The sequence below is a fragment of the Taurulus bubalis genome, assembly GCF_910589615.1.
Source record: "Taurulus bubalis genome assembly, chromosome: 20".
Classification (NCBI taxonomy): Eukaryota; Metazoa; Chordata; class Actinopteri; order Perciformes; family Cottidae; genus Taurulus; species Taurulus bubalis.
In genome coordinates, this window is record NC_136608.1 from 3,554,873 (window position 1) to 3,578,591 (window position 23,719).

The 23,719-nt window shown below is 43.5% G+C and overlaps 1 protein-coding gene across 2 annotated transcripts; it reads left to right on the forward strand.

The window, feature by feature from the left end:
* Positions 1 to 256: 256 nt before the first annotated feature.
* On the forward strand, positions 257 to 23,578 carry zdhhc17 (zDHHC palmitoyltransferase 17; the record flags this gene model as incomplete). 2 transcript variants are annotated; one of them, XM_079236415.1, is made up of 17 exons in its annotated part: positions 257 to 319; positions 8,436 to 8,539; positions 10,256 to 10,378; positions 11,387 to 11,464; positions 12,328 to 12,472; positions 12,592 to 12,656; positions 13,976 to 14,138; positions 14,224 to 14,349; positions 15,413 to 15,555; positions 16,624 to 16,742; positions 20,414 to 20,538; positions 21,171 to 21,233; positions 21,339 to 21,432; positions 22,181 to 22,264; positions 22,339 to 22,496; positions 22,589 to 22,683; positions 23,440 to 23,578. In XM_079236415.1, the coding sequence occupies 17 exons, from the start codon at positions 257 to 259 to the stop codon at positions 23,576 to 23,578; spliced, it is 1,887 nt and encodes a 628-aa protein (XP_079092541.1). The 2 variants fall into 2 exon arrangements, with proteins under 2 accessions (XP_079092541.1, XP_079092542.1); XM_079236416.1 differs by having other exon boundaries at positions 16,624 to 16,724.
* Positions 23,579 to 23,719: the final 141 nt, after the last annotated feature.

Genomic DNA, 23,719 nt, shown 5'->3' on the forward strand with positions numbered 1-23,719 from the left:
ACCTGTGAGGTAGTATTTACAATAACAATGCATGCAACTGAATGTGAAGCACACATATAAATCTGTATATTATATATATATATATGTATATTAGTAGATATGACGACGTCTGTGCTGTGATTATGTGACATTCTGTGTGGTGTGGCCTGTCCTCCATCTGTGTTTTTCTTTTTGACTTCTCTCTCCTCCTCTGTTTGTTTCCCCCCTACACGCAGCCTCTTGTTTCCCACAATGCTCTGCGAACATCACCACCAAGATGGCCGACGCTATGGAGGAATATGAGAAAGAAGCTGGCTGCGTCCCTATTCTCCATCCCGAGGTATGGTCCCTGGACTTCACGCCTTCGCGCGGACACATAAACATAGATAAAACGCGCTGCGCCAGTCTGCGCGTGGGTGGCTGTGGTTTTTTGCCGAGCTTTTTCGGGAAACTCCGATGCCCCCTGCAGGACCAACGGTGGGGGGGTGGGGGGAGGCAGGAAGCTAACGATGCTAACGCTAGCCCCCTCCTCCTGCTGCATAGCGAGGAAACGATGGGCAGATGTTCCTGTTAACGTTCACGTTATGCTAGGTGGTGCTTTATGTAGCGACGACACCCTGCTGCTAGCACACGAAACTGTAAGCTGTGTGCTTAAGTCTGTAATGGGAAAAAGTAGCGTTAATGCTTATAATCCTTCCACCGTACGACGTTAGCTTTGTACGTTAGCGGAGCTGCGCTGATGTAGCAGTGGGGTCAAGTGTACAGGGCTACAATACACTGGGATGTCCAGTCGCCAATCATAATACGTTTTAAATAAACAGCCACGAATGAAATACATCATTGTAAACGATATTCGACATTTTGCAGTCGCTGTCAGCGAGCTAACCTGACGTGACAGCGGGTTTACAGGAGCCTTAACGTCATCTGACCATTTGTCTGGTAACGTTAGCTAGCGTCCGTCATTTCTGTCATAATGCTGTTGTACGTCGTTATGCTGAGGATACGAATCAAGATAAACACGTGGGTTGAAATGAACCATAAAGGAGAATGTCTTAATCATTTTCCTTCGAACAATGACTTAATGCATACATTACAATGTAGCGGACATCGACTCATTTCAACATTGTCTGCTAATGACACCTAGCTAGCAGGAAGGTGTGAACCTAATTGAGCCTAAGTTACCTCTTTATTATGTTTTACTACACGTTTCATGTGACTGGAGGTTATGGTATACCATACAACTTAAATGAGAGGGCCACATAGGCTGTTGTGACCATTTTGTTTCATATTTATATTATATATCCTTTTTCATTTTACATTATGTGCACATAGTGATGTGCCTTGCTACTGAGCATCAATGCAGGTGCACTGGTTCTGGATAGAGGTGTGTTTCATTAGGTTTTGCATACTCAACACAGCCTGGTTGTTGTTTTTTATTAACTGCGGTATTGGCTCTCGATTCACCCGTGACCCCATATTGGACAATGTGGTCCATGAGGCTGCACGTGTAAAGACTTACTGTAAGTTAATATGTTCAGTTTAGTTTGCCCAAAGGAAGGATAATCAGACAAGTGAAGACAGTAGTTTGTGAGATTATTCTACATTTCTTTATTTTACAGTAAGTTTGGTGGTTATAACTTGAGATACAGCCTTGTTTCTTTTTGAGAATATGAGCACTGTTTCTACCTTGGATGCTGCAGTGAAACTTAATGCCACTTTACAACAGAAACAGTGAGGTATATCCACAAAAGTTTATCTGAATCGCTAACACCCCTCCCTTTCTAGGTTGAATGCAGGTTGGACTTTACTCTGGTGAACAAATGTATCTGGCAGATAATTTGATTTAATGTTAATATTGACAAAAACATTTTTTTATTTAACCTACCACCTGACTTGTAAAATAAAATCATGAGAGACAAAGAGTGACCAGCAGGTGTGGACGTGAGAGTGAAGGTGTTGAGTGAGCTGAAAATGTATGTATTCAGACCTTTTGTGGTTTGGCAGTTGGGTTTATGGAACTACAGTTGAAGCGTGTGAAAGCAGTCTAATGATGGGATCAAACACTAGTTAGATATGCGTGACATGCTTCTTAGTACACCCTGTGGCTGTAAAATGTTCAGTGTGTTCTGAAGACTCTAATCACAAGTCATTTCTAGATTACAGCTTTTCTAAAATGGATAAACTGCAAATCTGTAATACCTGAATTGATCTGTTTATACCAGGTAATTGGTCTTACATGTGTGTGCACCATGTCATTTTCCTCAGTATTATACAATATATACTATGACATTCAGATGTAAACTGACTGTTGAAGTTCTTTCCTCCTCGACATTTTCAGTTTAGTTATACTAGAGAGAGAGGGATCTCCTAATTAATGGTTCTCCTAATTAATCTGTTCTTTGTTCCCCTGACACAATGAATTGTTAGTGATTCTTTCATTACAGCTCAACCTGGCTGGGAAGTGAGCAAACTTTAGGCCAACTTAGTGGAGTAGTCTAGTCTGGATTCAGTGTTAGAGGCCGAGCCAGTGCTTGGTATAGCATACACAAACAAACACACTGACGTTTAATACACACAATGTTTTTTATGTAATTGACCCCTGTTGTGCAGGAAAGGCTTTAAATACTACATTTTCAATCTGCTCAAATTGTAGATCAGAGAAACAGTATATGGGATTTTGTTGACACTTTATATACAAGACCATAACTGTGCTTATGCCTTGTCTAAAGCGTCAGTGTGGACATTGTTGGTGTCAGAATGCCCGGCCACAACTGGTTGTTGTCCAGTTTTCTGAATCTGCTCGTTTGATTAACAGAATCTGATTTTACAATGCGAACATTGCCAGAAAAATTAAATGCGTTGCGTGTAGATGATACAATAGTTTTTCAGCTATAGTCTATTGTCTTTAAAGCTTTTTGGGTTGTTTCTCAAGTAATGCTAATAATTGTCCAACATTATGTAAAAGTAATTAGTTTAATCCTTCAAATGTTCTTAAAGGAGGATCCCCCTCAAAACAAAACGGCTGCATCGCACCTAAGCCCTCTAAAAACCCAAGAAGAAACCTAGTTATTCAAATGAAATATATAAACACAAGTGTCACGCAGCATTTAGTCTGAGCACCGCCAACTGGCACAATGTTCATTTTCACCCAATCTTGCAAAAGGCAAACTCTCTGCCATGAGTTTAGAGTTGCAGAGCTCCAGTGTATTCAAAACCTTTTGGCTGCACATATATATGTCATATTGAAAGAATGTGTCCGACAGTGGTAGCTTCATCATAGATTTTGTGTATTTTGCCTCATATTGCTTGCCTTAAAGTTGCTCCTCTTTGAGCAGGGTGCTGCTGTAAATCTGGGTCATTGGGTAGAGTAGTGAGAGCAGAGCGAGGCTGAAGGCACGAGGCACCTGAATTTAGAGCATCAGAAGTTTAGCTGCATGCTCAGGAGGACCAATACCGTTTCCTTCTCAGCATGTCTAATGCAAACATTTCCTCTTGAGGAACGTAAGAGACAAATATCCGCGGCTCTCCCCCGATCTCATTTGAAAATGCAAATGAGTGTTCTTCCATAAAAGGCACATAAAGTGGGGCACGTGCTCAGGCACTTGATTTGATACTTTACAAACTGAAAATAATGTGCATTCTGTTTCCCGAGATCGTTTTTTCATTGTTCCCCTTGCAAAAATAGTGTTTCCCCCTCTGCTTCCTCCCGATCCATGGACGTAAACTGTGCCTAGAGTATTGAATTAGTCCCTCGATTGGCTCTCGTTTCAGATCGAATCAGATTTTGAGCTATGACCAGAGCCAGCGAGAGGAAGAACACTAACAGTGCTATCTAGTCTCAGCAAAGTAGGCATTGCAGATGCAGTGATTGGAATTATTGTCATTACATTTTTGTGGTCCTGATTTTGATGTTGATTCTAAACTGTGAATTGGTCACTCGTATTTTCCTGTAGCTGTGACTATTACCACTACTAGTGATCCGATTGTAAACCGACACAACATGCATTTTGTAGACATGGCGCTGTGTAACATTTTGGCTGAAGACACGTGACCTCATCTCCCCCGAGGAGTGTTTGCCATATGTCCCACTGACCAAGCCGACCAGATGACGTTCCAACCTAAAATCAATGCTGAAGTGGAACGTGTTGAGAATATCATCAAAGCTGCCCGTCTATTTGTTGCATGCAGGTGTATATTTAAGAGGAGAAAACTGAATTAATCTGACAGCAAACGCCATTTTCAATAATCAGTTATTTTTGTGACCGTTCAAATATGAGGAAATTAGGAATGTTGTCACATAATTTGAGCTAACTTTCCCTTTAATTGTCTCACAAACCTTGCAGTAAATTGACAGCTTTGTTTTCACCCCTCACAGTTAAGAGCTATTTGTTAAGCGGCTCAATATTTGTTGCAGAGAACAGAGTTCTGGTGGCTACTGGTGTCCTCTGCAGATTTCATTATACTATCTTTGTATGAGTGGTGTTGTTCGATTTTACTGGGAACATACTGACATTGCCACATGAGGGGCGATCATCTGAACTTTGATGTCGTAATATTTATTGAGCCAAGGTTTCACATTTTTGTATTTTTCTCTTAAATCTTGGATTCTGGGTTGGAGGTTGTGAAGCATAGTTTATGGTTCTCCGTCACGTCGACGACGTGACGCCGTCGTTGAGCATTCGAAGTTCTGCGTCGAGGGACCGCGTTGCTCTGCAATTAACCGCCATGCCGCCAGGGGGGTGTGTCTGTGTAGCTGTGTGGTTTCAGGGGTTATAGCCGAATTCCAGGCACAGTAAACAATGGCGACCAAGTTGGAGCGGCTGCATTAAAGTTGGAGCTCATCAATATTGAAGAGCAAATGCTTATATTGCAAATGTTGAAGCGCAGGCGACAGAGAAGACGTTTGCGGAGGTGGTCTGTACGACCACTAAACCGGTCGAGGCTGGGAAAAAGCAACTGCCGGAAATTACGTTCTAAGCGGACCAATCACAGCGCTTACGGTCCGCGTCAACGCGACGTGTAGTTAGGATTTTTTGGAGGTGCGCGTCAGGCTACGGCGTAGGGGTCGACGGCGTAGCTATGGCGTAGGTACGCCGTCGACCTGACGGAGAACCATAAACTAGGCTTAACTGTGGTCCATCTTTGCTGATTATTCGTCTTTTAATGTTTCATATTCGGCCCTTTATATTCGTAAAATGTAATTATAAATTTGAATATTCCTATAATGTATGCAGTAAATATATATGGGATCGACAAAGGATCTATAATTTGGTCAGATATGAATATCTGGGCAGTTAAGTGATAATATGGAGTCTTGGCATGATAAAGTAGATTAAACTAGCGTGTATATGTGTGTATATATACTATATACATCTATATCGCTTCACCGGCCGACATGTAGTGATGAACAACATCTCCAGGCTGCTAACGCTCCTGTTTCCTGCTGTGGCTCCAGGTCACGTGCTGGATTAACCAGGAAGTGATAACTGATGACCACACTGATATCGGATCGGTACCCGTTATCGGCCAACACCCAAAGCTCAGGTATCGCTAATGGTATCGGTGCATCCCCAGTCTGGAGGAATACACATCAATACAGTTGCAAATGCCATCATCAGCTTTTCAGATGGCAGGAGATAATGAATGGGCTGGGTGACTGAATGGTGAGGGGTCAAAGGTCATCTCTGTGGACGGTTGAGATGGAGACGGTGATTCAACAGTTAGGGTTTAGAGCCAGGACGTCTTCTGAAAAGAACGTTTCCTCCCTCAATGGAATATCCAGATGGAAAACACATTTTTCCTGTTTGTCAGTCCGCCGTAGGAAAACGGCTCAGCACAGTCACGATGATACTTGAGCTACTCTCACTTTTCTTTGGCAGCCTTTTCTAGCCTGAATAGCAGCACATGGGGTAGTTGAAACAGATTGTATGGATTTGCCAATTACCAAATCTTGGCTGTGAAAAGTAAGAACGCCTCCTGGCAGCTTTGGCAGCTTTGGCAGCTTTTTCGATGGTCACCTTCAAAACCCAGACTTTACACCCTTCTTGTTCTTCCTCCTCCTCAGTCGTGTTCACTCTCTGAAATAAAATCCTTCATCTTAGCTTCTGTTTTCCTCCCCTGTAGTATCACAGCAACATTCATACTCATCTCCTCCTTACAACTGATCATTTTTAATGCTTTGGTGTTCAGGTAAATCCAGCGTTGGGTAACAGACGCACCAGAAAAAGTGAAGAGGGTGAAGAAATCTGATCTGGTTTTATTTATTTGACATGTTGGGGCAAATGTAGAGTTGAGATTTAGAGGTGGTTTTGAGGTCTGACATCATCACGTCACTTTGCTGTGTAGATATCCAGACATGGCATAATATGTTGGTTAGGTGGTTTATTTAAAGCCGTGAGGAAACTGGTGTATTACTGGTGTGTGTTGCTTCTGTAATTTCACATCATTTCTTGCGAAAACAGGGTATTAAGACAGAGACTCCAAAAAACTTGTATGAATGTATTTTTTGTTCATTTTAATATACAACTAGCACCAGACTACAGTTTTACCAGAAAGTCCGAATGGCAAAAGGGCCGTGTGGGAGCTCTGTGGTTACCACACGCAGCATCGTTTCCGGGTGATGGAGGATGATTACTGTTGTCCGTGACGTTGCCATGGAGGCTAATTGAATGCGAGTTGCACAGTCGCCGCATCTGTGTGACAGATTAGATCTTCAGCAGCAACAGGACTCGAGCAGCCCGTCTTTGTTTTGGTCCCGTATCCTTTATTTCCCTCTTTTAAATAGCGTGATCATTTATTGCGTCGTCTTGGAGCGAGGCCATCACCAGGGGCGCAATCTAGTCGTTCAGTCAAGCGTGTCCATCTTGTACAATAATATTATTTTGCTCTCTGAATGATTCTCGCTGACTAAAATGGTGACGGCCCTGAGCTTATCGGAGCGCTCTTGTGCATTAGTGCACAAAGGCAATCTCTCTGGTGCTGAAAAATAAAGCCAAAAGCTACAGTTCCAGCTGAGGCTGGTCAACCAGGAGACCGCCATGTTAAAACAGCCTGGTCTCTATAGCTAATCTCCGTTCCACTCAGAGATCTCTATGAAACTCACCCAATTTAAATAATATTTAGTTCATGCATCATTAGTGAAAGTGCCATTTCTCTGTGGAGTCACCGCCAAGATGCCGGCGGTCGGAGCTCCACACCTTGAGCTTCACAACGGCTTTGTACACACACACACACACCCACACACACACCTTTGGAAGCTGTGGACGTCTAGTCATAAAGCCCCTTCACACCCACTCAGGTGTTCTCTCCTATGTTGCCAGCCTGAACACACTCACGTTGTGGGTGGGTTCAGGCTCGACTGATTCACTCTCCCTTCAGTTTTGTTGCACCGGTCGGCAGGACAATTGGCCTTTATCATTGTTCAAAGTTCATAATCTTTGGTGATATCACATAACTGTCACCGTAGCTCCGCCCAGCGTGTCATGTGATCCTGTGTAGACTTTGCTGCTGTGGGCGTAAGCATGTTATTTAAGGGACGAGGCCGAGCATAAATTGCTTCACAGGATACAGTGCTGGAGATTTAAAGCACAGAGGTGTTCCAGCTAAGCAACCCAGTGGACATGTTTTGTATTTCATCATTTTACGATTAAAGGGATTGCATTGAACTTCATGTCCTGTCAGGCCTTCATCACACGTGAACTCCCCCAGGTATCAGGGCTGTTGACAAGCCAAACGCAGGGGATGGCAAGCAGCCGCCACAACCGCCATGTTCACTCTTTCCTTATTTCCTAACTTTGCAATGGTAGTGAGATGCTCTGCGTCTATTCGGCGCAGAGAGCTGCACTGTAGGCGTTTCTTTCTGACTGCAGAGTAAAAAAAAAAGTCACCTTTGGGAAAAACGCTGCGCCCGTCACTGTCACCTTTTACTCTGCTGTTATATCACGATTTAGGCTACAAAAAATGTCTGCATATATTCTATAGCAAAGCGACTCAAAATTGCTGTTCAGTATTTCATTAGTTTTAAAACATCTGTGTCCAAAGAGCAACACTTACCATAATACTAGACTTACAATGAAGCTCATTTATACAGCACAGAAATATGTATCAAGGAAGTAAAAAAAATCCTTCACCTCGACAGCCCTACCTGGTGTGTAAAGGTCGTCGTGCAAATGGCAACATGAAAACACTCCCTAAAAAATAGTGCAATTCTTAAAATCCATCCTAAAAATATATATATTTTTTTTTAAATAGCACAAAGGGTTCAAACAAAGTTAAAATGTCAACAAAAACCTCTGTCTGATATGGCACAGAATGACCAGAATGACATATATATATTACATTACACACCTGCAACCGCGTCCCACATGCCAAGGCGTTCTTGTGCGCATGATCTAATAAAGCAGCATAACCTTAACAATCTTAACTTTATCTCTGTTTCTTTCTCTTGTCCTCTTCAGGAAATCAAACCCCAGAGTCATTACAACCACGGCTACACTGAGACCGTCAGCCGTAAAAACCATGTGGACGACTACAGCAACTGGGACATCGTCAAAGCCACACAGTGAGTGGATCTTATATATATATATATATACATATATATATATATATATATATATATATATATATATATAAATAAATAAATAAATAAATTAGGGCTGCAATTAACGATTATTTTAATAATCGTTAATTGGTTGATTATTTTTTCGATGAATCGGATAAAACATTTTCCAACCCTTTATTCAAAAACAGAAGTGACAGTGCAAAACATCTTCAGAAAGTGCACAAACTGGTTGCTCCTTGAACATCCCTGAGCTGTTAATTAAAACAACAAAATGGACTAACACTAAAAACATACACATGTATACTTTACATCTGCCAAATGTGAGCCCTTTTTACTGTAATTGATCCCTCCAGAGGCTGCATTTACATACCCTGCTTTATCAATATGTATGAAATACTGGACAGAGGGAAGCTGTACTGCTCCGTATAGAGCGTCCTCTTCCTTAAACTCTTTCATTCTGGGTCTCTTATGACCACGACGTCACGTTGTTGGCTAAGCCCAACGACGTGATTTGCTTCATTCTACTTTGAGGAAAAAAAAACAAAAACCTGCAGCCAGATCCGCCGGTGTGCCGGTTTAACGTTAACGAGTGACAGCGTGAACTGAACCAGACCGGGGGGTTACGGCATGTTTCATCACGTTACGTTTTTTTACAAGCAAGACTGAACTGTAACGGAACATAACGGAACTTTAACGACAATACACAACCCAAACACGTTAGCTAACGCGATAGCAAGCTGACTAGTAGCTTCCATTAAAAACAAGTTTGAGGAACATGAAGACGCTGATTGGCCAAGACTCGACTCCTCAAAGATCTTCTATTTTTGAGAAGATCACGACCTCAGCTTTTCTCGCGTCTCACTCCAATCTCAGAAACGCTGGCCGGCCAGTTGCTCTGCTCTTTTTTTTTTCTCCGCGACTTATTGCCCGGCGTAATAATCGCGCGACACAACGAATCGATAATGAAATTCGTTGCCAACACTTTTGATAATCAATTTTTAACGATGTTATCGATTCGTTGTTGCAGCCCTAATATATATGTGTATGTGGGGCTTATGTGTTGTCTCACAATGACATCAAGATGAGCTTTGGGCTCTTTCGGTCACATCGTCAGATTTTGATGCAACCTCAAGAAGCGATGAATGGATTTGTTTGGTTTCGTCAGTCATCATTTAGACTGGTCAGTCTCAGGAAGGTTATAACTTTTTATGTAAAATACAAACTGTAGCGTGGAACTGTGACGACCTCTTCAAATTCACAACGTATCATCAGAATGAATTTATGTTCTAATTTAGTTAACAATTGGACTCGATATATATCAAACATTTCATGCTCTTAAATCTTTAAAAAAAAGTGACATTATTCCTGGAGGGCAACATCTTCACATATACTTACTTTACGTTTATTTATAAGATTCACATATTCTGAATCCGGATATAACCACGCCGTGTTTTCAACTGTGGTTATCTGAGTCGGCGTATAATAAAGCATATATCTATCTATATGCTGAAGAAGTCATTCACAAGCTCAGAAAATGATGAGGGAACGTAGAGGAGAAACGTGGAAATGTTTCCTCATAAGACAACTGAAGCGTTGTGTGGGATCCCACACTAGACAACAACACATTTATGTGGTTTGGATTTGAGGTGTGTGTGTGTGTGTGGTTTTATGTGTTCTATGTTCATCTGAGACTTTAATCCTCCTCCTCTTCCTCAGGTACGGCATCTTCGAGCGCTGCAGGGAGCTGGTGGAGGCCGGCTTCGATGTCCGGCAGCCAGACAAAGAGAACGTGACGCTGCTCCACTGGGCCGCCATCAACAACAGGATAGATCTGGTCAAGTGAGTCAGTCACGTTTTGTAGGAAGTCGGTGGCGCCAAAGAGGTTAGGGACTTGTTGTGCGTTCAGCTGGCTAGATCAGTTCCCGAGAGAGAGTTTGAAATGTGAAGCAGAAAATGACAGGATGAAGTGAGCTCAGCCAGCAGGCCGCAAAGAAAGAAAGTTACATAGACAAAATATAAATGTGGCAGCTGACATTTATACACACAATTGTCTTTGCTTGGACAGCTTTTCCTGTGTACTTTGTTGTTGTTGAATAACCACTGAGCCCTTCAGAGGAAGCAGTGGATCTGAGATGTAAACGAGCCTGATTCAGGTCGCTCAGCGAAAACAGGGTTAACGCGGTTAGCAATGAACTGGCTGATGTTGTAAATGGATTAAATGTATTAAGGTGTGAAGACATCAGAAATGTTCTCCTCAGTAAATACTGCTGGCCTCTGTCCAGCAACTCTTACTGCTTAAAATAGGTAGTAATGTTATATGTACTCTATATTCAAGTTGAGTATTAAAGGTTCAGTGGGCAACTTAACGTTTTCTCTAACTCACCGTGTCCTGGCAGTAATGTCTGAGACGGATCATCTGTGGAGAAATCTGTCTCTTTTTAGTGCTGCTTTTTAACAGCACACAGAAAAATCCGTATTGTCATCATTTTCTCAAATGATCAACTGATTGTTTAGTCTATAAAATTGTGAAAATTAAGGGAAGAAAACGTTGAAATACTCATCACACTTTCCTAGATCTTGAATTGACATCTTGAAATTACCCATAACCTAAAGATATATTCAATATACAATCACATGAAACGGAACCAGAGTATGTTTGGCGGCAAAATTAGTTTTTGGGACGTCAGGTCCGAGTATTTTTCTCAGAAGAACCGCCAACAATCTCATCCTTTTGAGATTTTCAAACCAGTCGTGCAGCCCACACCTCGATTAGATTATCAAAATGAGATTCTCGGATGAATGGAAGCGCCGTAAAGTTCCACCTGACGGTTGTGTTTGTGTGTGCAGGTACTACATATCAAAGAGCGGCGCAGTGGACCAGCTGGGAGGAGACCTGAACTCCACACCTCTGCACTGGGCCACCAGGTGACACACACTCACTGCAGACAACACACACTCACTGCAGACAACACACACTCACTGCAGACAACACACACTCACTGCAGATGACACATCTGCCTTTCGGTGGACACATGGAATCCACAGAGCCTTTATTTATTATTTTTTTAAATGTAATTCATGCCGTGACAATAAAACGTTTCCTTTCGTTTATTTCACTAATCGTTATAACAGAAAGCAACTGAATCTGGTTATTAGCTTCCCGATCGTGGTCGCCAGAACATTTTAGAATCGTTATTCATTCTCATTTTTCTGTGTGTCTCATTGTGAATCCCTCCTACAAACACACAATTATGACTGGGCTAGATTGAGGGTCGTATTCCTTTTTGTCCTGGTCACTCAGTCATAATGTAACACATCTCCTAAGCAGACAGCGTCCTGAATTATTGATAGATTTGACACACGGGCTTCCACACACACTCTCACTCAGGAGTCATGTGTCTCCCTCCACCCGTCAGTGACCTTTGAGAGCAGACGGCGAGTTAGTCTCTCGATTTTTGGACATATTTCATGTGCAAATATGGCAGTTTAAGAACAGCCGGAGTAAATGAGACCCTGATCTTTGGACTGTTGCGTTTAGCCTGGGCGCTCACTCGGCATCTAAATGTGTGATTAAGAAATGGCTTCGGCCACCTTCACCCCAAACCTCAGGAGAAAGACGGGAGTTATTTGTCCCGGCTATTTTCACCCAACTGCAAAGCGCTCTGCAGCAGAAAGACATGAACTGAAGCTCAAAGGACATCAGAGCACACCGCTGTTCGTTTTAAAAGATGTTGTTCTTTGAGTAGTTAATGACGTTTTCCTTTTGTTTTGCGCTCATCTCCTCCCAGGCAAGGCCATCTATCCATGGTGGTGCAGCTCATGAAATACGGCGCCGACCCGTCTTTGATCGACGGCGAGGGCTGCAGCTGCGTTCACCTGGCCGCGCAGTTCGGCCACACCTCCATCGTGGCTTACCTCATCGCCAAGGGACAGGTAGGAAATCATTTGGGTTGTCAGCCACCAAGTCTGTGTTTTGATATCATTTGCACCAGTGCTCTCCAGTAGGGGGAGCCCCATTGCTTCTTTTTTGACTCTTCTTTCCTCTGTATCAGGACGTGGACATGATGGATCAGAACGGCATGACTCCTCTGATGTGGGCGGCTTACAGGACACACAGGTGTGTAGTTTGTGTGTAGTTTGTGCGTGTTGCTGCGACAGCTCAGGGATTAATTTCAATCACTTTACCACGAGCAAGCTGAAGCTTGTTTCTGCTGACTGCAGCTTCCTCACCCAAACACAGAAACAAGTCCGCTTCATCTGAACATTCCCTAATCAGCTTTTTATTTCTGGGCCTTCATGTAAAGATGTCCTTATTGACCCATTAGCAGCAACACATTTAAATTCATGAAAACAAATGAGGTACTGATTAAGAAGTTCTTTAAATGTAAGGAATTAAATCCGATGCTCACAAGTTTCAATGGATTGTTTTCGAATGACATTGATGGCTTTCTAGCAGTTGAAATGTGCTGCTGTTTCAAGCTAAGAAAAAATCATTTGGTTCCAGCTTCTTAAATGTGATGCTTTGTTTTGTCATACTTGATAGTAAACTGAATATCTTTGCGTTTTTACGTTACCTGAATGCCACATAGTTCTCCGACACGCTTGTGAAGCAGCAGTAGTAGTAAGAGGAGTATGAGGAGTAGTAGTATGAGGAGTAGTAGTATGAGGAGTAGTAGTATGAGGAGTAGGAGTATGAGGAGTAGGAGTATGAGGAGTATGAGGAGTAGGAGGAGTAGGAGTAAGAGGAGGAGTAGGAGTAGGAGGAGTAGTAGTAGTAGTATTAAGAGGAGTAGTAGTAGTAAGAGGAATAAGAGTAGTAGTAATAATAAGAGTAGTAGTAATAATAAGAGTAGTAGTAGTAGTAGTAATAATAATAAGAGTAGTAGTAATAATAATAAGAGTAGTAGTAGTAATAATAATAAGAGTAGTAGTAGTAATAATAATAAGAGTAGTAGTAGTAGTAGTAATAATAATAATAAGAGTAGTAGTAATAATAATAAGAGTAGTAGTAGTAATAATAATAATAAGAGTAGTAGTAATAATAATAATAAGAGTAGTAGTAATAATAATAATAAGAGTAGTAGTAGTAGTAATAATAATAATAAGAGTAGTAGTAGTAATAATAATAAGAGTAGTAGTAGTAATAATAATAAGAGTAGTAGTAGTAATAATAATAATAAGAGTAGTAGTAGTAATAATAATAATAAGAGTAGTAGTAGTAGTAATAATAATAATAAGAGTAGTAGTAGATAGAACGCTGCATGCCACCAAATCCTACACCCTGTCCCTTTTAAACCAATGGAGTTTGGTTTTAAAGTTTTAGATATCAGTCGGATTCAAATCTTTAACTTTTCCAACTGTCCTATTGTTTGTGATTATCTTCGTCCTCATGTGGAGCCGGTTAGTTTGACCTGACTTCCCTCCCTTGTGCAACAGTGTGGATCCCACCCGGCTGCTCCTGACCTTCAACGTCTCCGTCAACCTGGGCGACAAATACCACAAGAACACGGCGCTGCACTGGGCCGTGCTGGCCGGCAACACCACGGTCATCAGCCTGCTGCTGGACGCCAACTCCAACGTCGACGCACAGAACATCAAGGTGTGCCGCTGTCTTCCTGTACCTGAACTGCCGTAGTATTTTGATTCATTTTTATAGACCGTTCTTGTGTTTTTTTGTGTTTTAGGGCGAAACACCGCTAGATCTTGCCAAGCAAAGGAAGAACGTCTGGATGATCAATCACTTACAGGAAGCGTGGCAAGCCAAAGGCTACGACAGCCCGTCCTACCTGAAAAGACTGAAGATGGACAAGGTAAACACACACACACACACACACACACACACACACACACACACACACACACACACACACACACACACAGTCAGACAGTCTGACAGGAAGGAGATGACTCTTAAATGACGGGTTATGTCTGAAATACCGGAAACCACTGGGACAACTTTTATAGCGTCCAGCCGCCACAGTGTTGGATAATAGACATGCATCCTGATAAATAACCTCTTTGAACACTTTTAAAACTATATTTACCTGCAGGCGTTAAACATGGTTTGTTTCTGTCTCAGAATGTTTATATGCGCATTTTGTTTCCAGAAATTGTGTCGTGCATGCATAGCCTTGTTGTTGTTTCTAACTCTTGTTGTCTTTCCACTTGTCTGCTGGGATATTATTAGCTACTGAAGGTACATTTTAGAACGAGACATTAAGTTAGCATGTAGAAACGTTACTAGAATTGATGCCTCTCCTTTTTAGTTCAGATCCCCAGTGCCGTAGTGTAGATTTGTAGAATACATCTAACTTGTTTGGTTTGCTGCTTTCCTTTCTTTATATCTCCACATCTGAGACAAATCTGATTTAATACAAATTACTATAAAAAGATGGAATGCTTGATTCATGTAAACACTTTATTTGCTTGTTTTTTTTAACCATGAACCTTTGAATTCGTGGGGATTTCTCTGATAACTCTTAATAATAATATTCAAAGCAAAGTGCTGGTTGCGCTCTCACTATTGTAAACGTGTACACTGTTTCTGATCAGCCAGTGGAGAGATGTCTATGGTCGTGATTCATTACCCTGGCTGATAGGAATTACAGGACGTATTTTTACTTTTACAAAACCCGTAGCCACCCGAAGCTCAACGGGACTCCTTCCTGCTTGTAAAAATCTCATCTGTGTTTTCCATTTTCGTCTCATCTCATCTCTTGCCCAACTTGCATGTCTCTTATCAATCTTCATGTCCTCTGTCTCCTCCAATACTTTGTCTTTTTCCATCTTTCTACCTTCTCTCCTCCCATGCGTCCTACCCTGCTGTTCTTCCCTCTACCGTCTCCTTCCTGTCTCCTTCCTCTCCTCCTGCAGGAGTTCAGGCAGAAGGTGATGCTGGCCACACCCTTCCTGGTCATCTGGCTGGTGGGATTCATCGCTGACCTGGACATTGACTCCTGGCTGATCAAGGCCCTCATGTACGCCGGCGTCTGGGTCACCGTGCAGTGCCTCTCCAAGTACGTCTTAAATTTAGATTTAATATAATGACTATTATTGTATGATGTAGGTTTAATCATATGTTTATAATATGTACATATTCCCCTGCTCCCGTGGTCATGTGACTGGGTCAGAGGGTTGTACCGAATAGCTCGAAGCTAAATTCATAACTTTGATTATTGTTATTAATAAATTACAGAATCATTCTGTTAGTCCTCAGGCTTCCACCTTCTCTTCCCCTCGGACGTGTCATCGTCTCTGTAATTCTCTCTGCACAACAGCCAATACTTTTTCCATATTTCCACAGTTCCGAATATTTTCTGAACTGTGGATTGCGGTGGTTCATAATGGTTTGGGTTTAGCCTTTCGAAAACATTTTCACTGCAGTTAAAAGACTGTTAACTCTCCCGAACGCCCGTGTATTAACAAGGCGTTCTAGCCGCAATCGAACAGTACCATAAATTACTATTATTATTAACTTATTATTACATGACCTTATTACATGTTAAATCATTTGCGGTGGAATTTTTACTTGTCAAATTGCAGTCATGGCAGATTCTCACAGGAGTAGGATCACAGACTAAAGGTCCACACACACACACACACACACACACACACACACACACACACACACACACACACACACACACCACCTGGTCCTGCTGGTATAGTTTGTTGTGCCTCTTTACTACTGTTAGCTCTGTGACTAAAGTAACACCCATTACGCAGTGTGTTGGCTTCTATTTACTGACATTCTTGGAATACCTACTTGGTGAAAAAACAATGGTGACTGAGTCCAACTGCGGGTTTTAGTTTGGTTTGTTTTTGCTGCGGTCTGCAGGACTCGGATCAGAGACCCGGGTTGCATCGTGTGCTACGAGGAGCAGTTTCACATCTGCAGGAGAGGGCCTTGATATATTGAACACAAGTAATGCCTGTAGTGGGAATGGTGCCCAATACAGGACAATTGTGGCTTCTTAAATAAGTTGTAATTTAATGGGACGATGGCAAAACAAACACTCAGAACCGAGCAGATTGTAATGAACACTGATGACTGACCCTCCTCCTCCTGCCTCGTCTCTCTGCAGGGCTTTCTTCGACCACTCCATGCACAGCGCTCTCCCTCTGGGAATCTACCTGGCCACCAAGTTCTGGATGTACGCCACCTGGTTCTACTGGTTCTGGAACGATATCCTTTTCCGTCTTTGTTTTATTCAATCAAACATTTTGGGGAAATTCCTTTTATCTTGCTGTGTGTGTTCGATGAGATGAATGATCTGTACGGGACACACAACGACGCTCCAGTCAGCAGCCGACTAGCTTAGCATAAAGCTGCATAAATACAGCATCGGGAAGAGAAAACGAAATTGGGATGACTTCCCGTGGAGCTTCGTTCTGCGCATTATGAGACTGAACGTTTTTATGGCACACGCTGTCTGGAAAACAGACGTCCACTCAAAGCCTTGCAGTGTGTCACATGCCGGTTAAAATGGGTTATTTATTTATCTTTGGCTTATTAACAGTTGCACAAGTCACTCAACAAACGCCAAGAGATTTCATGAATATGTGAGTGCGGTTTGTAAATGTGGCAAAAGTGTGATCTCAACAACATATGGACTTGTAAAGTAGAAGAAAAATCACGTTTGGGTTGCAGAGGGTAAACGTACTTGTGTCAGAGGTGAAGTTACAGGCCCTCTGACTACCACAGAAAGAGTGGAAACTATGTGAAACAACTGCGATCTCATTGTGATGCATAAGTGAAAAAGTAGTGACCACGTAATTTGCCTGTTGCTGTGAACAGGAGGGTCAGTGTGTAGCAGCAGCTGGAACCCAGCGGAGCAACGCTAAAGAGTCGACTCACTTTTTCTTTCCTTTGTTTCCGTAATGGAAGAATTGCCTTTTCTGTTCGGAAGCTACTAATTGCCGGAGGTGAGAGGAAGGCATCTGATTTCATGCCTCACTGCTGCGCTAACGGGAAGAGAGAGCAGGACGACTTTGACTTGAGTTTATTGGAGAAAGAAAACAGTTTTTCGTGGGTGTGTGGCGTGTCTGCTCGACATAAAGCCGACAGAAGGAATCCACCACAATGACAGACCTGCTGCTGACCTGCTCCCTCAGCCAGGTTTCCACAAAGAGCAGCGGTTAGGTTACGTTTCAACCTGCAGTCGGGTAAATGTTTGTTTGGACACAGATCAAAAGTTGCCCCTTTGACAGCAGGCAGGTTCTCTCTCGTCCGGAGACATTTCTTCTTCTCGGTTTCCCTCATTAAGCCCTGTGCTGAATCTGCTTCTAGTAATGGTGTCTTTTGTCTGCCTTTTAGTTGAAAGTCATGTCCCTGACATCTCTCTCTCTCTGGTGGACAGTTGGTTTTTGTTCTTGTTGCCTGGTGCATACAAATGAGTTATATTTTTATGAAGTTTATGCTAATTGGGTGGTATGGACATCAGCAGCACTGTGGGACTCGATGGTTTGATGCTTGTTTTAAGGCCAGACATCGTTTTTCGTACACTGGTTTAAGATTTTTGGCTATTTTGCTTCCATACATGTCTTCTGTTTAGACTAAAGGAAATGAAATATCCAAAATATACATTTAGGTGTCTATAGACATCCAACAGTTTTCATTAGATGATGCCTCACCTTGACGGAGGTGGAGAAGTTTGTTGTTGCGTTGTTTTTCTCGTTTGAGGTTTGACTGCAGCTCTTTTAATCTCCTCTTCCTCTGCAACGGTGTAATGGCACCTGACACCAGCGGTTACTCTCGATGCACCCGACTTCTCATATTAAACAAAAGCATGAGCAGCGGACGGAAAAGCATTTTAGAATTTGCACATGCATTCTGACGTCTGAAAGCAGCGAGGGAAGTGGTTTTTCCACAGCTTGGTTTATTGATCTTGGAATTAAGAACGAGAATACAAACCTTTCATTTGGCGACTGTGGCTAAGTGGTTAGCATGCCTGTCTTTCAATCAGAGGGTTGGTGGTTCGCGCCCCGGCTCTGCCAGTCCATGTCGTTGTGTCCTTGAACAAGACACTTGACCCCTAATTGCTCACCGTTGCTGTGTCTACGGTGTATAGAGCAAACATGTAAGTCGCTTTGGATAAAAGCGTCAGCTGAATGTAATGTAATTTGAGTTGTGACGGCTGGAAGATCAACATCTGGTTTGAAGCGCCCTGACGATGATCTGGTCCGATGTGAGTGGAGACGTTTCACTTTGTACTGTTTGAGGTGACCTTTTCCTCAGCGTCGCTCATGACGGGCAAAGTGAGAGATCACTGTTTTGATTTTTCTCACCACTGCCCAGTAGCTTCCACCTCCCAGTTAGGATCTTTTTATCCAGGTCTGACCCACTTTCTGCCATTGTGAGCTCATCCTCCCCCTCAAGCCTGTGGTTGAAATCAGATCAGATGATGGGAGGAGCTGTAAGATGATGCATGTTGTTTCTTTGGTCCTTCCCAGACTCTGATCACATTTTCCTCGTTAGACTTTGCTCATGAATGCATTTCCAGCAGGTGAACGTCTGAAGTTCAGTACTGTACTGATGTAGCATTAATGTCACTGTAGTGACAGAGTATGTCTGCAGCAGCAGACTGATGAATCTCTCTGGGACCCTCTTGTTGTCAAACCCCCCCCCCTCGGCCTTCAGCAGATAAATGGGTGCTAGCGGGCGGTGACCACGTCTCTCCCTGAGGAAGCGTTCAAACCCATTAGTCTGAAGCGTTGCATCGATCGCTCTGCATCGCCTCTGGTCAGCTGAGGGAGCAGACCAATGGAGAGCTCTGAGAGGGTTGCACTTATTAAGTCAACACCCGGTTCTTTATGGGGATACTTCTGAAGATAAATAGCTGCATGTGGTCTTTAGGGACTTAGAGAGAGGCCTCTTGCTCTGCCGGTGCTAGGTAAGTGCTCATCAGGGGGTTGAAAGGAAAGTTGGTGTCGGGGCATGTTATTTCCATGTGTGTGTGTGTGTCCAATGTGCGTCAGAGGACTTTAGTATTGTCTGCTAGGCTGGATTTGGCATGGTTTGAATGCTCTTACAATTCAATAGAAGAGGAGAAGCTCCTCCTTGCAGCTGAACCTGAAAGTATTATTTAAAGGATAATGACTTTGATTGTAGATAATAATGGAAGTAATGTTTGATGGATAATGAGGTGTAGATGTACTTTTTAGCAACCCCTAGCTGCATGGATCTCGGGGCCATTGGGACGGGTTACAGGAAACGCTAGTGCGCCGGCTCTATGGGCCCCTAGAAGCTCCAGGTGATTTTATACGCACAAGTCAAACGTTTCACAGGAATGAACAGGGGTGCTGCCTCCAACACTGTGTCCAGTTCTCTTCATGCATTCACGGATGAATCACTCTGACTTGTGCACTTGGTCGACAAATGGTTTCTCACACTGAAAACCTGTGAGATTCAGCGAGCTGAGCTCCCACATACACTTTTGGCATGCATTACACTTGTAATAGCAACAGTGCAGGTGTTTCATTTTACTCCTTGAATATGATCCAAACACATTTATAGAACGTTTCTACTACTTTTCCCGTTTTCAGTCACACAAATGGTGTTGAGGCCTCCACAGTCCTGGGCCTCTGTGTCACTTGGCTGGTGTTCCTGTGGGATGTTAGCTGAGTCATGCACACCTGCACGAGTGCCTGTAGAGCCTGCACACCAGGAACGGCATCCCATAAACAGTCTGTTGGTGCTGGTAGTTTTCCTCTCCCTCGTCACTGTAATGGGTGAGTCGAGATGAGACAAGTTCTATTGAAGTCATTGCAAAAAACAGGAGGATTCTCAAGAGTAAGTAGGATTTGATTGTGGTAAAAAGAACAAAAGAGATGCAGAAGAAGCTGTTTGTTGGTCTTCCTTAACCCTCGCTGCACATCTCCCCTTTGCCACCGTCCACCTGCCCTTCCTGTTAAACACCGTGTTTCTGTTCTACAACTTTGGCAAGTCCTGGAAGTCCGACCCGGGAATCATCAAAGCGTCAGAGGAGCAGAAGAAAAAGGTAAAGACGCCGGCAGCAGGAGCGTCTGCTTAGTGATGCTGCTTTCTTGTACTTCTCGTGTGTGTACATTTGTTCCAACGTGAGCGAGGAGGTGGCGGCGGCTGACTCCTCCAGCCTCTCGGTGGCGCCGGCCCTCATTATTTCACTCTAATGGGGGACAACAGAGGCCTCTTCTTCCCACCAGGCCCCTGATTGATGAAGAGCTATATTTACCCGGCATTGTCCAGCACAGCTCCGGCTGGCCTCTGCATCAAAGCCTTCAAAGCTTTCCATTCTCTGCAGAGGAGCCCCTTCCACCTCTTGTTTTACTCTGGTCTTTGCAGCTTTTGTTTATTTGCACGGTGACGTAATGTCTGTAATGCTGTAAAAGCAAAGATTAGATAGAATCCAAACCCTTTATGTTAAGTATGTTCGCCTTCAAAACAGAAACCAAAGTACTGACTGTCTGAAACTGTGAATCCCATTGCAGCTTTAGTTTAGTGGATCCTCAGCTTGTGCGCTGTCAGCAGGTCTTTTGTTGCGGTGCCAATTACAACTCGGCAAGATTAATTTGTCAGTTGGTAGTTAATTTTTCTGCCACGCCTCAAACAAACCATTAAGTCCTGCTTTTGTTTCTCGTTTCCTTCCTCCAGACAATTGTGGAGCTGGCAGAGACGGGCAGCCTGGATCTGAGCATATTCTGCAGCACCTGCTTGGTAACATGTGACTCCTCTCTCTCTCTCTCTCTCTCTCACGAGATGATGCATGCAGAGTCAAGTAGAAATAATAATACATGTTTCTTTGCTTCTTTTTCCTCACAGATACGGAAGCCCATCAGGTCCAAACACTGCGCCGTGTGCAACCGCTGCATCGCCAAGTTCGACCACCACTGTCCCTGGGTGGGGAACTGTGTCGGTACGTCAGCGCCGCCGCACGTTCACGAGCCTCCAAACACTTCCCCCGACTGAGAGCTGTGGCTTTTTTTTATTGCCCCGTTTTATCAGCTCCAAGAAGCAACATGTGTCCCGACTCCTGCTCTCAATCTCTTCTTAATCTGGTACACGGCAGGAAAAAGGATATGCCGAGGGAATTTCTGCACGTCTCGAGTAAACTGGGATACCGTTAATGAGCACTGATCCAGATTACACCAGATTTAGTCTGGAGAAGAGGTCTGGTTATTGCATTCAACTTAATTTGACAGAGTACGTCATGAAGTGTGGCCTCGTTTAGGCTAGTTTTCATTTACTTGTTTGTCAGTTCACACGACACAGTGGAGAAAGCTAGAAGGACAAGATGCAGGAAAGGAAGCGGGCAGAATGAAGTCGTAAAGGGAAGCGCGCGTGTGTGTGTGTGTGTGTGTGTGTGTGTGTGTGTGTGTGTGTGTGTGTGTGTGTGTGTGTGTGTGTGTGTGTGTGTGTGTGTGTGTGTGTGTGTGTGTGTGTGTGTGTGTGTGTGTGTGTGTGTGTCAGACGGGATCAGGGGCCTTTAGTATTATTATTATAAAAGAATTCTAACACAAACACATGTCCTAAAAGCTCTCACTGGTTGCTAGCGAGCCAGTGTTGAAGCAACACTCTGAATCACTTCTGGACTTTTCTTTGGACCAAAGCGTTGAGCTGCGGGGACGGGAATGAGTCCTGACATGTTTGTTTCTCCTCACCAGGAAGTGGGAATCACCGCTACTTCATGGGCTACCTGTTCTTCCTGCTCTGCATGATCTGCTGGATGATATACGGCTGCATTTCCTGTGAGTAGGAGACCCCGCTCCCTTCCCCTCGCTCGCCCCGTTCCTCCGCTCACCGCCTCTCTCTCCTCCCTCAGACTGGAGGATCCATTGCGCCACCAGTTACGCCAAGGATGGCTTCTGGCTCTACCTGACCCAGATCGCCTCCTGCTCTCCCTGGATGTTCTGGATGTTCCTCAACAGCATCTTCCACTTCATGTGGGTGGCGGTGCTCATCATGTGTCAGCTCTACCAGGTCTGGGGGAACTAGGATGCACAATGTCGCTTTGCACTTGATATTCACGTCTGTGAAATGTGGGCTGACCTCTTCGCCTTAACCTCTCTTAGATCGCAGCTCTGGGAATCACCACCAACGAGAGGATGAACGCTCGGAGATACAAGCACTTTAAAGTCACAGCCACGTCCATCGAAAGCCCCTTCAAGTGAGTGATCTGAGCTGAATCTCATCATTTCGGGAGTTTTAGTAAAAGCATTGAAGCTGAAGGTTTTAATATCCTCAAGTGATATCACTTGATTCGGCGCCAATTGGGTCAGAGGAACCTCCCACTGAACTCTCGGCGGTCCATTTTTCCTACGGGTAATGTGTAGGCGCCCGGTTTTGACAAGAGCGTGATGCTAACAGGGTTCTTACGGTCATGGAAAACCTGGAAAAGTCATGGAATTATAAAATGGTTATTTTCAGGCCTGGAAAAGTCCTTGAAAAAAATAAAATCCCAAAAGTTTAGTAAAGGTCATGTAAATGTGTTATATTCATGTGTTCATGACGTTCATTTACGCTGAGTTTGAAATAATTAATATGCTTTTAAAAGAAAGACTCAAAATATAAGCAGGCATACATACAGGCATCTATATAAATGTTTATTATTTTCATCGAACTATTGTCTCATTCATTTGTGTCATTTAAGGTTTACTGCATGCTTTGTATTCTCATTGTTAGTTTAAATACTACATTTACTCACTTTTTACTGTTTACACACAGATTTCGCTAAATGTTGGGTCATGGAAATTTGGTTTAAAGTCATGGAACCCCATTGGTCAAAATGTGTATGAACCCTGTGCTAAGCTGCTGGAGTAGTCTTTAAATGATGCCACCAGCAGTTCCTAGGACATGTGATGGTACTCTTTAGTTGTTACTATGGTGCTGACTGCATGTCCTCTCTCTCTCTCTCTCTCTGCAGCCACGGCTGCATCAGAAACCTCATAGATTTCTTCGAGATCCGCTGCTGCGGTCTGATCCGGCCCGTGGCGGTGGACTGGACCACGCAGTACACAATAGAGTACGACCAGACGTCGGGCTCGGGCTACCAGCTGGTGTAGAGGAGGAAGGGAAGGGGGAGGCGGGGGAGTCCAGTGTCTCTCAGAAGGATTTCCCTCCCCGTCCTCCGTCCCCACGCCGGCGTTCATATCGGAGCGACGCTGTTCTCGAGAGCGCTTGCTTTTTTTTGGACCATCTCTCCC